General features: G+C 39.4%; 1 protein-coding gene across 2 annotated transcripts in view; it reads left to right on the top strand.

Moving 5' to 3' along the window:
* The window catches only part of epb41l4a (erythrocyte membrane protein band 4.1 like 4A), an 80659-nt gene that overhangs the window by 39693 nt on the left and 25208 nt on the right, over positions 1-15758 (top strand). The window contains exons 4-7 of one of the 2 annotated variants that reach the window (XM_061263344.1): positions 5856-5907; positions 9068-9143; positions 9655-9752; positions 10502-10622. In XM_061263344.1, the coding sequence (XP_061119328.1) occupies positions 5856-5907; positions 9068-9143; positions 9655-9752; positions 10502-10622 (347 nt within the window). Of the gene's footprint in view, positions 1-5855; positions 5908-9064; positions 9144-9654; positions 9753-10501; positions 10623-15758 lie in introns of both variants that reach the window. The other variant, XM_061263343.1, reaches the window with a different exon arrangement.

The raw sequence follows: 15758 nt of genomic DNA, 5'->3' as shown, positions 1-15758 counted from the left end.
ATGTGGAAGTGAGTTCCAGTCTGTATCTGCGTCAGTCTGACCATTCTAATCATCTTTTCACCCTGCCATGAAAATGGCCTAACTCTGAGTCATACAGTATGATAGATGATAAACATTTTTATGCCTGTCATTAGCATGAATAAAAGATAACAGCTACCCTTGTTTCTCAGTCACAGTGTCACACACAGTTATCCCAACTTTGTGTTATATCACTCTTTTGACTTCTTGTATCAGTTCTTGTGCCAGCTATTGTATTGTATTGTAATAGCTCCCATAAATCCCTTCTGCAAATTCCCATAACAGTAAGATTACGGATTACAGTTTGCTCGGCTGCCTCAGAGCGAGTGCCCTCTGTTTACTGACTCCCCTTCCTTGTCTAGACTGGTATGAAAGCTAATAGCATTAGTATTACACATTTCCAGTGAGATAATCAATTAGTGGTGACTGTGAACATATCCTGTAACACAACATATTGTCACATTTTAATGCAATGTGATATTGGTCATGAGGACATGTGATCCTAGCACTGCATTTATTTTTTTAATTGATCTGTTCAGCACCAAACTGATGCTTTAACAATCGGAGCACAATCAAATAATGCAGGTTCTTTAAATTGAATAGAACACATCCTGAGTGTACACTATTTCATTAGTGAATTCACAGGGCCTCAACCCACTAATTCACAGGGCCTTGTCGGGGACTACTGTAATTAACAACTGACTTTTTTTTTTTTTTTACCAGCATTAAGATGCATTACACTTTACACATGAAATTAATATTTTTTTAGGGAACATAATAAAAATGTGTTTCTGTTGCATTTTAATGAGATGTCATTAATTTACAAAGCGGGCAGATTTAGAAAGGTGCCTTCCCTGTGGTGGACAGTAGGACACTCTCCTACTTGGTATTTGCATAATTTAGTATGCGCTAGAACCCAGAAGCTGCACTAATGTGATTATTGCAGATAAAATGAGATTTGCTAAATTCAATTACATTTTTACTAATTCAGTCATGCATAATTTTAATCAAATAATACTCTTTTTTTAACCAACATGCTAACAATGTACAAAATAAATGAATAAACGGCTTCAATCCTGTATGTGGGACTCAAACTGGAAAATGGGAAAACAAATGTGAAAACAAATAGCCATGTACAAATAATGTGTGAAGAATCGTATGCAGTATTTTTTTAAATAAATTTGTATTTCATATCATTTCAAAAATGCATTTAGACTCCGAAGTATGAATGCAGTTATTCTCCTCAATTCACAAAACAGCTATTTTTAAATGTAGTGTCACTGATCCTGCAGTAGGAACATTTAAAAGTGTTGATGGGACATAAAATGTGCTCGGCCTTTAATACCGTTCAATGCATGCCTATGTAACAAAGAACAGGTTTCAATGCCTTTTTGATGAATTCACTACAGAACTAAGAAAAGTAAAACTTGTAATTAATTATGCGCCTTTTCATAAAATAGAACCTGCCTCTGCTGTTGTACTGTAGTAAGATGGAATGCATGATTATTCTTAACATGCACAATTACTAAGAGAAAGAACCAACTTTAAAATCTTATAGATAATCTTTTGTTTCTGGGATTTTGTAATGTGTAGTGTAATGTGGGGTCGTATGTTTTCTATAGGCTCCTGTGCTGTACTCATATGTTATTACATTGGGTCACACATGCATGTGTTCTTTTTGTTGTGCTGTAGAAAAGAATATTCTCATTCTAAGCCAATGATGTCATTTAATACAAACTGAATCTATTTGATGATTTAAAATGCCTTATACATGCATGCATATCATTGGTTAAATCTGTGCACACACAAATATGGATGCAGTAGAGTGGAAATAATTCAGCCACAGAAACTTGTTTTTGTTGAAGTCACTTCAATATCAGCAACTGTGATGCTGGGAAAGTGTTTGGATGAATCTGTCGTTCAAGGAAACAGAGAGGAACCTTCTTGTGAGACTGTCTTCAGTAATGATTACGCTCAAGGGAAGTTTGGTTATGGGGCTTTTTATAGCATATCTACCAGGAGAAGGTCAGAAAGCTGGATCACACTCTGCATACAGTAGATGCATTCATATGCTTACATTATGGAAATGATAGTCCCATTTATGCTGGAGGCATTTGCAATTTCTACATACCAATTTTAATTACGATGCATGCTTTATTAATCGCTTTTTACATTGGTTTAAGTAGTTTAAATGTGCTGTTGACAAATGGAATGTCATATACTGGCTTGTGGTTTGTTTAATATAAAACAGATTAATGGTATGTCTATTAATGGTATGACTAATCTGATATAACCGTTATATCCTAAGAAATAAGCGTTTTAAAAGATTTGTTGTAGATGAACATGCACAACCTGTAATATTTACTATGATAAATTGTCAGTGATAAAAACAGGCTGGAATTGGACTGAGAATTAACAAGCCGTATAAACATCTTATGCGTGTATTTTAACTTGTATTATGCAACACTTTGCATTGAAATTGTTTGGAAGGAAAATAGAACTTTGACTCAAACCATTACGAAACTTCATATTAATTAACAAGAAAAGAGCAGTATCAAGGTTCATCATTATGAACATTTTCTGATATATTAAGTTGTTTGAATTTTTTTAGTTGATCAGAAGGGCAAATAGAAATCACCAGAAAATGTGACCTCACATACTTACCCTTTCCTCATTCCCTCATGTCCAGAAATGACCATGGACCTCATATTTTCCATACTACATCAGAGTAACGTGAGAGTACAAAGCCAGCTTCACATGAAAACTGAGTAAGCTGCAAGTGATTCATTTTCAACAGGCATTGTACCTGGAGTTGGCACGCTGATAGACAGATCATTCGGTTTCATATTTTGAGTTTAGAGGTTAGGAGGAATATACTGGTTTGATTTGTACTGGGCTTTCACAAATGTAATTATTATCAGGAAATTAATGCAAATCTGCTTCAATAATCTACTCCAGCTGCCAGCTAATGAACAGAGATGTGTGACAACATCTGGAGTGATATGTGTTCTGACTGTTTTATTTTGAATTCTTGCATCTATATTTTATGCCTGAGATTGTCCATTTATATGTGAAAACATTGCCTTTGCAATAATCTAATCTTTATGTAGATGACCTCACATTACTTAGTTACGTTATTAAATGTATGCCACCCAAATTGGAGTGCTTTCGATAACCATTCGTCATATTTTTGTATTTATGTATTTATTTATTGACATCATTAATTTCATGTTGTCCAATACTTAATAATGAAGCATGATTTTGAACGTACATGATTCTTGTCTCGCCATGTTATAGTTAGAGCTATATAATTAGAGCTGGACGCCTGCTGCACAACAGATTGGTTGTTATGTTTGTGAATCATATTGATTTGTTTGTGAATCATAGTTATTTCTTGTACAGTACACTTATTAAATAAGACTAGCCCCAAATTAAATCTCAGAAAGACACCACAGGAGGGAGGGAGGAAGCAGATAATGTGCATTCAACAAATGAGACTAAAACTGTCTAGCATACAGACAAGTAAACCAACTCAGCACATTAGCAGCAGTTCCATGCAGGTGTTTGATCATTCCATTCCCAGTCAGTGGTACCAAATACAGCAAAATAACAGAGTTAAAACCAATGAAATGTCTCCCATTAGCAGACCATTTCCCGCTAACAGGGAAGTTTTGGTGCTATGGTAACAGTTGAGACCCGAGTGTAATTATGTTACTCAAAAGTGGAACCAACTGCTGAAAATGGATCTCATCTTAAACATTGACAATAAACGGTGGATTTGAAATGGGCCTATAGCTACTAAGAGAGGACATGTCAAGGTTGGATTTCTTGAAAAGTAGTTGAAACTTGGCAGATTTAATGTAAGTGGAACTTGCTCCATTAATACGTGTGCTATTAAAAAGCAGAAGAATATCATTACAGGTTGCATTATGTCAGAAAAGCGAATGAAAGCTCAGTAAGCCTTTTAGGGTGTGAAATTAATCTCCAGTTCCAGCTCCACACTAGTACTGCAACTTACACAATTTTGTTTTTGCAGTTTAACACATTCCACATTTTTATGCAATATGCAGTTGAATTTGTCGTTTTAAATTTTTCTGTCACACACCTGACATTTGCACCTGTTTCCATGTAGCTAAAGTGAAAACGTTATAAAATCAGAAGTAAAATAAATATTTAATAAAATAATATTATGATAGCCTTAGTTTAAATCCCTTAGTTAGTGATTTTATAAATTCACCCATTGCTAGGAGATAAAAACTACAATAGACCCATGCTGCTGATGCAATATTCTACATAATAATATTCTTCACTCTACCACCTAAAGGGTTGTTTAATTAGCAAATTAGATGGTTGATGAACTGAACTTTTTAAGGGGCTTAAAATCCAAAGGGGATTAAAGAAAACTCTACCTTTGTATTTAAAATACAGTTTTGTCCCAAAATTATTATTATTTTGTTTCTACTAAAAACAGTGCATTACACTTATCTTATCCTGTGTGTACACTTTTGAGGGATAGTCCAGCTGGTCCTAATACTCTTTCTGTAATAAGTTAATCAGTAGAGCCCAGTCTATTCGACTGATCTCCCAGCATCTCGGAGTAAGTCGTAAATATTTTAGTTGTGTTTTTTTATATTGGTGTTCCTTTAAGCATCGTACAATATGATACTATAACATGGGCAAGTGGCACAGGCTTTTCTGAAACTTTACAAATTGATTAATCTTACCTGTCTTTCATTTGTTGACTATTGCAGTTTTTATCAGTGAATGCTGTGCAGTTTAAACTGTGGAAAGCCATGGAGTTGAAACTTGATACATATCTTAGGAGTGCCCTCAACATGAACATCGTGCTCCTGCACACTGTGCACCTTGCAAACTTCACAGTTTTATAGCTGCACTGTACAAGCTGTGATGATAACGTATTGAACATTGCAAGATACACAGTGGCTGGAGCTTAATACACAATAGCAAAAGCTATACCCAGATTGCCTGTTTTGTGAGTGGTAACCAATACATTGACTACACTCAGAAAAGAAACAAAGTATTTTGAATCCTTTGTGGGGCTGATGAAATGCCTTTTGCATGTGTTCTCAACCTGCTTTCTGGGGGATATCCAGATATAAACCTGCTGCATGTACAAAGGCTTGCTTAGACACTGTTTGAAGCCATGTCATAGTGTCTTTGTGTGAATGTGATGTACTTGATAGAAGTGCTACTCTTTCAGAATAGCTAAGCTGTAGGCCGAACAAAGAGAATAACAGAAGGACTGCGTGAACAATGGGTTGGTTGCACTTGCAATGCCAATGAAGGCTTTGAGGCTGCAACATTGAAGCGGAACATTTTGAGCTTCTCTCCATCTGCTCCTGAAGGATGTGCAGTGACCTGTTCTGCACCTTCATGTTTTAATGATGCCCATTTTAATAACTCTAATAGTCCTTTTTTGTACAAGATTCTTTGGAGGTCTGTCAGCTTAATTTGAGTTAACAATCCGTTGGTGATACTGTAGCATGGATGAATATCTGTGTGATTGATGTACAGCACCTGAACTGTTCGGTCAAAATCTGTGATTAAAGAACAACATCAGAGCATCGTTTGAGAGGGCAGTCCTTGATTCCTTACTCTATTTCTCTTAGCCTAGAGGAATGAACATGTGCCTCATTGGCACAAGCAATTATAATGTTATGGTTTCAAATCATTCTACCATATGTCCTTTTTTTAACCAATTAACGTTAATCAAAATAGAAAGAAATACCTTTAAGCTAGAATGGATAATTGTGGCTGTTCAGTTTTTAGGAGAAAGTTTAGTACTTGATTTTTGTATTTTTTCTACCCCTTTACAGTATTGGCTAGACTCCTCGAAAACCCTCGCAGAACACAAGGATTTGATAGCAAGTAAGTACACCTTTTCCTCAGTATTTCTGCCCCTAAAGTCGATCATAAGTTCGGCATTTCTCTGATAATCTTTTATGATGTGTTCACATTACTGTTAAGTGAAGCTGTGTGTATGTGTGTGTGTGTTTGTGAAAGGATCTGCTTTCTTTTGCTATGCTAGTACTCATTCTGGCCGGCAGTTTCAGTTTTTTCAACTGTCCACACAAGGAATGTGCATTTTCAAATATTCTGTGATGTGAAATAGGTTTTTCAAAATTTTTATGCATTTATCTAGAAAGAATGTTAATACTGATCAAAGTAATTGATTTGCATAATGGTTGGTAATGAATATGGAATAATGACATTGGAATAATGCAATTATTGGTCTTCAAGCCCAACGACAATACTCTGTGAACACTGATATCCTAGTAACAACATTTTAAAACCAAATACAATCAGGAGGTTTCATGGTGCCATCCCTGCAATTATAGATAACTCACAGAAGGTGTTTAATTTAATCATCATCATGTAATGAATTCTGATTGTCATTCTGCCTCAGTCTTTTCTTGCTGTGCAGCTTGAACTGAAGGTGGCTTGAACTGAGACAGTTCACAATCCAATTTATATCATTCAGTCTTTGAGCAAATTGGTATTTTTAGATTTTTCTTTTTTTTAATTACTTTGGCACCCAACATGGGGCTAAGCATGTCCAATTCTCACCTCAATTTGGAATGGGCAGTCATCTGCAACCACAGCCACACTCATGCTGCGAACCCCATTGCAACACAGGTCCCTAACCGACCGAACCACCCCATGTCCTGGGCAACACCGTGGAGCTAACAGGCTAACAGACACAGTCAGGACAGGCAGGGTCTGGATTCGATCCAAAGCCGTGAGGCCAGAAGCAGAATTAGTGGAGCTGTCGTGTGTGCGCTGCACCCATATGAGCAGCCATGAGCGGGCCCCTGAGGGCCCGAGCACAGACCCTAACTTTGGCTTCATTCATGAAACACATTTTTGAACGTAACACCGTCTATTGTTTGCGTTGATCAGAGTTTACATTGAAATGTACTGGAGGCTATCGCATTCTTTTAAAATAACTGGCTTTTCCTTCGCCTTTTTCTAAGTGGGATGGTTGGAACAGCGCAAGGTCCTCTGTGGCGGCCGTATCGTTTTCGTTGGCCAGCAAAAATATGTGCGAGACCATCTGCTAGCCAAGAGAAAAAAAGCAAAGAGAAAATTAAGAAAGAATTCCAGTAATTACATGTTTTTTTTATATTTATTTTTGTGTTCCAGCACATGCACTGAGATGCTGTTTAGTTTTGGCTTCTAAGCCGCAAGCCACTTAGAACTACTGGTCCATGTGGCCTGTTTGTGCCTTTTTGTGCTTGCCAAGTGCAAAAGGAACTCTTCATATTGAAACCACACAAAGGGTCTCCATTTAAAACAATTATTTAAGGAAGTGATTGATACATGTCCTTGGCCCTACACAGTAACATGCCCAGTGTTAATTCAACTCTAACAAGCAACATACAGGTCCAGCAGGGACCGTATGCTTATAGCATACCAACTATATTCTTACGCAGCTCATACCCAGGTAATCCAGCTTGTGACCAGCTGGTCAATTTTCAAGCTGGTGAAGATTTTACAGCAGTGGGTTATTTTAGATAAAGGTCTCAATCACCGCCTTTGGCATAAGCCAACATAACACACTGTAATAAAAGGTGTGTCCCCTGGTTATTGAGAAAAGGAGGAGAGAGAACATTTACTCAAGAATATAGCTGATGTAGTGACCCAGCCACTAACAGTTCTGCAGCCGACATGGACACTTTTGATGATGTCTTAATCAGTGAAGAGCAACCAAGACTAGCAGCCCTGTGTGGACGAAGTTGAATGAATTCTCTGTTATCGCCTAAATTGATTAGATGTAGATCATATAAGCATCTGCTCCAGACTAGTATTATTCAAGACATGACTATTTTAATGACAGCTCTTGACATTTTTCATTTTCGTCAGCTTGCCTTGCCTTCCCTAGCTCTGGGTCCTCTGGCCCTGAGGTGATTAAGATTCTCGGTCTGGTTTTTAAAATATGTGTTTAGGAGCTCACAAGTCCCACACAGTGTAATTATAATGAATTCTATTTTTCATGTGCTTTGCCATACAGTGCCCTTAGATATGTGACTATTTCAAGGTTGAACAGTTGAATATTCCCTTTTATCACTGGAGCTGTGCAGTCAGTGAGAGGCCCTCTTAACACAGATGACAGTTGATTTCAGATCAGATTAAAAAACAGGTGATATGAATATTTGATCAAAGGGCACTGTTGGCTATTTAAAAAATGTATTGATCTGAATCTATTTAATCTGGGCTTTTATATACCATTTATATTAACTATAGTATACACCACCGTTCAAACGTTTGGGGTCACCTTGTCTTTTTCAGTTTTTTTCTGATTTAATATTTTATTTTCTCTGTTTGTGATCAAACAATTCATATGTGGTCAAATCGCAGTTCATTTGATACCTTGGACCCTTGATGACTTAAGTCAACAAATACTGTTTCAGCATAATTTACAGCTGAATATAGTCCCATCCCTCAATTCCTAGAGATCCATTCAAATGCAAAGAGTTTTGGTATCACTTGTAGGACAACCTGAAAATAAGATTCAGATTCAGATTCACTCCAGACTCTGATTATGTTGATGAGTCACTGAAGTCATTGCAGGATATGCAACCAAATAGAAAACATGACTGTTATTTGGCATTATGTTAATTTGCCTCAAACATTGAAATGGGCCACTACATATAAAAGTGCTGATGGTGAAACCAATATGGATAAAAATATTATTTAATAAAAGCTTTGAGTCTGTGCTTTGACCACGTATGAATTGATTGATTACAGAGAAAATAAAATACTAAATCAGAAAAAGACAAGGTAACCCCAAACATTTAAACGGTAGCGTACTTTTCCTCTACTGCTTTCTGAATGATCATACTGTATGTTTCGGAGATCTACCTGATTGCCTTTCTCTCTGGATATATTTGCTTCAGCATAATGAAACAATGAAACTTTATTTTTTCCCATCTTGGTCCATCTGGGGCTCTTCTCCTTTCAGGTTGATGGCAGGTGTGTGTCTGATTTGTGTGCTTTAGAACATAATCTCAATGTGGTCCCTCAGCAGGACCACCTTATACTCTCTACTTCGGGGTCAAGTTCTATGCAGAGGATCCTTGCAAGCTCAAAGAAGAAATAACAAGGTAGTCATGGATTTCATATGAGGAAAATATGTTGCTGCTTCATGTGTCTCAGTTCTGAGGTCAAAAAGATGACTTGCTGGCTATGGAACCAGATTTTTTCTGAATTTCATTTCACGAGTTATATACTGCACAGAGAGATTAACAGTTTAGGGTTCACTTACAACTATATTGTGTCTTTAACAGTATTATGTTGTTCATAGCATTAATTGTGCCCTGAGTTCTACTGTACCTGAGCAAAAAAGTATTATCCTTCCTAGTTCCTGGTGATGGAGGGGAATTAAGTTTAAGTTAAATTTAAGGTCTCTACGAGATGGTAAGATTGTAGATTATTAATTAAATTCATTTTTAAAATTATATTTCTGTAAATTGTATATCATTATTTTTCCAGCTGTTTAGCCGTTTAAAAGGAATATGTGGCATTTGCCGGCACTGTGTCGTGTTGTCAATGGTTTTACATGAGGGCAGGCTGTTAGTGACACTGACCCGTGACCCGTTCTGTCTGTGCCGTCAGGTACCAGTTCTTCCTGCAGGTGAAGCAGGATGTTCTGCAGGGCCGCCTGCCCTGTTCCTCCACTGTCAGTGCACAGCTGGCGGCTTTCGCCATCCAGTGTGAGTGAGCGCCCCCCTCCCCCCCCGCACTGCGCCGCCCCGCCCAGAGATTAGAGCCGGCTGTACAACATCTGCTCCGTCTCTCTCTGCGCTAAGAGGAAACACTACGCTCAGAGCAGCAATGCCACCTCCGCTAATACAGTCTCTGCCATATGGGCTCACAGGATGGGAAGTGTGTGTGTGTGTGTGTGTGTGTGTGTGTGTATGTGTGTGTGCGTGTGTGCGTGTGTGCTTGTGTGCGTGCGTGCGTGCCTGCGTGCATGCGTGTGTGTGTGCGTGTGTGTGTGTGTGTGTGTGCGTGTGTGTGTATGTGTGTGTGGGTGTGTGTGTGTGTGTTTACGTGGGTGTGTGTGTGTGTGTGTTTTTGTTTGAAGCAGCTGCAGCAGCAACTAGCTGAATCCACTCATGCCACATTAACTGTCTAGTTATATGCACTTTAAATAAAATCATAATCTAGTCTTTACCTGCAGGAGGATTATAATGCTGTTATTGATTTAATGTCATGCTATCTGCTATTTTGAGCTGAATCTATCGGAGATTTTAACCCATGGCCATTGGGTACAAAGTTCAAGAACCTGCCCAGGGATGTAGCATGAATGTCTGGGCCCTGTGCAAATGCAGGCTCAGTGAGTCCCCTTCCCAAAGCAAATATATTAGTCTAGGTTCCACTATCCCCCTCCCCATGATGCCTCTGGACCTGCTACTACAGGTGTGTCCTTTATGTGCCTCTTCTGCCCCTTCCTCCACAGCTGAGCTGGGGGAGTACGATCCCTACAAACACGCAGCAGGCTACGTGTCAGAGTACCGCTTCGTCCCGGATCAAAAGGAGGAGATGGAGGAGGCCATCGAGCAGATTCACAAAACTATAACGTAAGGATCTGATAAAATGCTAATCCAAAACCCTGTCACAGGATTATCGATTATGATTCCCAACAGCCCAACTGAAATGCTGTCATGTCATTTACTGCCCAACATCCGTAATTCAGATAAGTGCATGCGCTATTACAAGTGTCAATGCGCGCTCACGACAGTAACATGAATCCACAACCCAGGGAAGCTATACATCCTACTAACTATCTCAGCCTCTGGCTACAACTGATGTCTTTGTAATACAAGCTATATGCCGACTGCAATTTAAAGATCCTTGTAACATTTACTGGCTTGCCTGATTGGACGTGCAAGAAATAAAGGCCTTCTTAATAATAAAAAAGATTTGGCATAGGCTCACTGGACAGATTCCCTGGCCATGGCTGTGGTTGTTTTATGTTGTGCACTTCTGGACAGCAACTGACCCCAATTCCAAGACAGTCAGGACCTTTAACCCTCATTAACCTACTGTGTTATTACCAGTGCAATGCTCGCTAATTGCAATAAACAGGAAGTGAACATGCGTAGGTTCTGGCTGACACTTCCTCTATCTCCCTCTAGCGAACTGCCCTTGCTACTGCAATTTACTCCCATGGGAGCTAGTGATGGGTGAGTGAGGGGCCATGTACCCTGTAGTGGGTGGCCAAATGTGGTTTCAATCACTGATACAATATGTTTGAATCAATAAAAACACTTTACTCACAACGCAAGGCACAATGATTAGTCACTGATACGGTGAAGCTCTGAAGCCTCGTTCTCCCTCCACAGCACTGCACTCTGCGGGAGTGAGTGACTTAATGAGGGATGCATTTCTAAAGGCATTTCTAAAGCAGACGTACAATGATGGGTGCCTAAATTGAAAGCGCAAAGTACCAATCAAAGACAACAATTCTAATTGTATTTTATAGGATAATTCTGAGAGATGAAATTGCTGTCCAGAATATGTTATCCTAAGCTAACAGAAAATAAATGCGTATTGAAATAGGCAATAACTGACTTAATTACATTCCGTGCTCTGGTTTTCAATTCTCTGTTTATCTGTACTGCGTTATTGTGAAGCAGCCCACTGACAAATTTATATCGCTTCATCGATTTCAAGATATGTGATCTAAGAGGCTGTTTTTCAATGTGACTATATATTCATTTGACTTATTTATGTTATATTTGCTTCACAATTATTGTCTCAGTTTCAAAAAATTGTATTAGAAGGTGATATGGTAAGATGTCAGTAAGATTGTGTCATCTTAACACGATTACTTCAATCAGCGTACTAAATCATTTCTCTTTGTTGAAACTTTTGGAACAAGTGTCATGGGAACACAGTGATCACTATCTTGCTTTGTATCAATGTAAAAGGGAGTTTTTTACATTGGAGCACAGCGCCACACTGCTTACACAGCCCTAAGACAGTAATACAGATCAGCACGAGTCTGGCAGCTTCACACACTCCTAGTGCGGGAACAATCCTGGCAGCACTTCAATGGAGCTTCTCTATTAAGGAGAGGAATACATATAAGGCCTCTGCCCTTGAATGTATTGTATACACTGCCCATGAATATTGATTCCCTGTATGAATTATGAATTAGGAGTGACTGCATTTTATCTCCCCTGACCGACCACCGGCTGCTGAGGAAAAGGGAGAGAGGATGACCTTATCTTCCGCAGAAAAGGTTGCTTGCTTCCTCCAGACCTCCCTTTTGACAGATCTGGAGAGACCTGTTTTAAAAAAAGAAATTTGCGTAGACTTTGCATGAATACTTCATAAAGATCGACCTTGTCCTTTTATGACCATCTCCACTGAGAGTTAAAGAGCAGGTGCTCTTTTATTTCACACGCTTTTATTCCACAATGTTTTCTTTTATTATTTTTTTTCTTTTCCTTTTTTGGCTGCTGGATATGATATGTCAAATTAATTCAGCTGTCTTTTGAAGTTCCTCTGTTCTGTAGGCCTGGATCAAGTCCAGACTCAGAATGAGAATCCGATCAGCCAGCTGACTTGTGCCCACATGGCCAGAAAAACAGCAGAGAGTTGGATTAAACGGGAGCTTCTGGGATATGTTTTAACCACAGGGATCGGAGTTTTAGATTGGATTTCTTTCCCTCCTCACACAGAAGGTTATTTCTGTTGAAGCCTGACTCAGGAAGGGTGGCTCTGGATAGATAATTTCCCTCCTCCTGTATGTTCCCTGCCCTCTGACCTTCCAAAACATTTTCCCAGTGTCCTCCCCATCTTGTGGCATCAGTTTCCAGTTTGGGTGTCTACTTCTGTTGAATCAATCCAGCACACGAAACAGTGAAATATCAATTAACGTCATTTAAGAGTGAACCCAAGAATGACTTGAGTAGTTAATTGATATAATTGCGGTATAATTAAGTTGAAGCCATTGCATATTCAGTGTTGTGAATAAGGTTTATTTTAGCGACAAAAATGCTGGTCCTTACTGGAAAATGTCTGGCAGATAAAGTCATCACGTATGTGGAGAGAATAGGGATGAGCACCACTGCTAAATTTGGCTGAGATTTGGTAGTCACATTCTTGTAGCCAAGATCCCCTATTTTCTCTAGTGCAAATAAATGAATTGCTGTAAAGTTCAATTCTAAAGGCACATTGATCAATGTCTTAAGAAAAAAGACAAAATTCCATTATTCCTCACCATGTATCACAGTGCATTGAGGGCCAGATTCATGAGTGGGTGCTTTATATTTAAGGAAAATAATTAGGCAGAATTGCATGAACTAAAAGGGAATATTCAAATTGAGGCTGCTTTTCACAGAATATGAATACCATTTGTTTTCCTCACTGGTGACAGCATAATAAAGTAGATGCTGCATCTCATCATTTGCTTCTCAACAACAAATGTGGCTGTATTGATTAAATGACTAAAAATAACTGTCATTGAATGTGAGTCCGAAATTGTTCCCTCTCATTTTAAGACCATGCACAGTACAGCAGGGCTATCTATTTATTTATGCTGTGTGGTTTTGTTTTGAGTCACGTTTGTAAATGGAAATTATTGGTGACTCTTGGAGATGAAATCTCCAGGCAATAAACTGCGAAATAAGAATTGATCGACCTTCCGCCAAGGATAATGAACGCGAAACATTAGCATTGAGATCATAATCAGAGATTCAGGGTCTCTCATAATGTCTACAAAAAGCAGAAAGCTAAATCTTCAGCCCTGTAGTTATATGTGGCCATGGTGAAATAATGGCTCATCAGTCCCTCAGACAGTGTTATGGCAGCCTGGCAATGAAGCCCAATGGCCAACCAGTGATAGACATCAAAAATAAATATTCACTGTCAAAAAAAAACTCCTGTGAGATCTGAGCATGTGTGGAAATGTATGGGAAGATGCTCTAATTTACTTGAAGACCTCCGCAGAGTCTCAGAGTCTCCTGGTCTCTGATCAGTAGGTCTGGGTATCCTCCCTTGTTATTCTTTGCTGTCTGACACCGTCTATTTGCTGCACTAGTCACCCAATCAGGCACAGACGTCAAGCCCTGATTAAAGGGATCAATTTTCAGGACTCATGGGTCGACTGAGTTTCAGGAAGCACTCATAAATAACTACCTACTCCTTTCACTACTCTATATTTATAAGAGCACTGAAGAGAGCATCCGTGGTCATTCTCATCCCCTCCTATAACTGGATGGATGGAAATTCATAAAGCTCCAGAGTAGTGGAATAGCATTTTTCGCTGCAAGTAATGAGAAAATGAGGTGTGTAATGTTCTCCAAGGTCGCGCGTCAAGTCATCGCTCAGAGTCGTCACTGCTATTTTAAACATGCGTGGCATGGACGTATGATGCCAGGAAACAAATGGACAATGGAGATCATACTCAACCATAGCGAAAATAATCTGAAGAGGAGACATAGCGGGTCGAGAGACTCACAGCAGGGCTCTAGGCATGGATGACAAGGGCAATTGCCTGAGGATGCAATCTTTCGATGGGATGCCAAACGAAGGAAAAAAAGAAAAGAAAAATCTGCGCATTGCGTCCATGGGAATCTCCCCCCAGTCTGTGATCACATATCACATTCTAGTACCACCCAACCCCTTCCCCCTCCTCGCTCTCAGCACCCAAAATTCCTGCCTAGAGCAGCACAAAGGCAAGAGCTGGGCTGACTCACAGACTGCAAAATAAGCTAAATACTTTCCTCTCACCATAATGCACATGGATAGAAGCAGTACTGCAGAGTGAGTAGATATGGTTTCTAGAGATATGACCTCAATGAGTGTATGAACGCACACCTGTTAATCAGTAATAGCTCAACATGCTCACTCAGACCTAAGGTCTGTTCAATATTTTCTTGAATGGAATTTGAAGAATGGAAGCATACCTTTACCAAAGACAAATAAGTTAATGATTAAGTTGCAAAAAGGTAGAGGTATTTTGTTTTGTGTTTCTTGACTATCGTGAAACTATGCAGCTTGTTTAAACAACTGAAGTGTGGGAGATAAATGCTCTTCAGGTCAGACCCTCCCTTGTCCAAACAGTCACTGTGGAGTCGTGCCTAATGCTGCCTCCTCTGTACCCATAAATATACCCCCATTATTATTATACCCACAGGGCCATATGTGGGAGAAGGGCTGCTGCTCGGGGTGTCAGTCAGTTTCAAGCAGCTCATGAATGATATCGCTTACTAAACTGAATCGTCAGGAATCGGAGATTGCACCTCACCGGGTGACTGTGCCGTGCGAATTGGATTTTTGAAAACATGACCCCAAGTTTCACTGCTGACATCTCGGCAGTTTTGCTATATTTACGAAGCCTTGTGTAAAATTGAATGTGCTTCTGATTTATTTTCTGCTCAGATGTGCCGAAAGATAGCTCCATGTTACAATGCAAAATGTAGTATCTCTCTCATTTTTAACTCAAGTGCCGCGATGGCCCCCTCACCTGTGCCACGGGCGCTGCATCTGAAGAATGTGCAGTCCTCTGGTGCGCTTATCTGTGAGCCAGTTTACACTCAGCCGGCCACACGGCTCACTAAGTGAGAGAGATAAAACTATCAGAGTAACAGCAGTAGTCTGGTACTGTATAAAGTGCACCTGCTGTCTCAGAGAGTACTAACACAGCAGCCTCCAAGGAGTCCTGGCTGAATGAATTCACACTAGCCCTGCTGCAATGAAGTCAC

The sequence above is a fragment of the Conger conger genome, chromosome 12 (genome assembly GCF_963514075.1).
Source record: "Conger conger chromosome 12, fConCon1.1, whole genome shotgun sequence".
Lineage (NCBI taxonomy): Eukaryota > Metazoa > Chordata > Actinopteri > Anguilliformes > Congridae > Conger > Conger conger.
The sequence above is the reverse complement of the archived record's forward strand: the minus strand, read 5'-3'. Positions and strand labels throughout refer to the sequence as shown.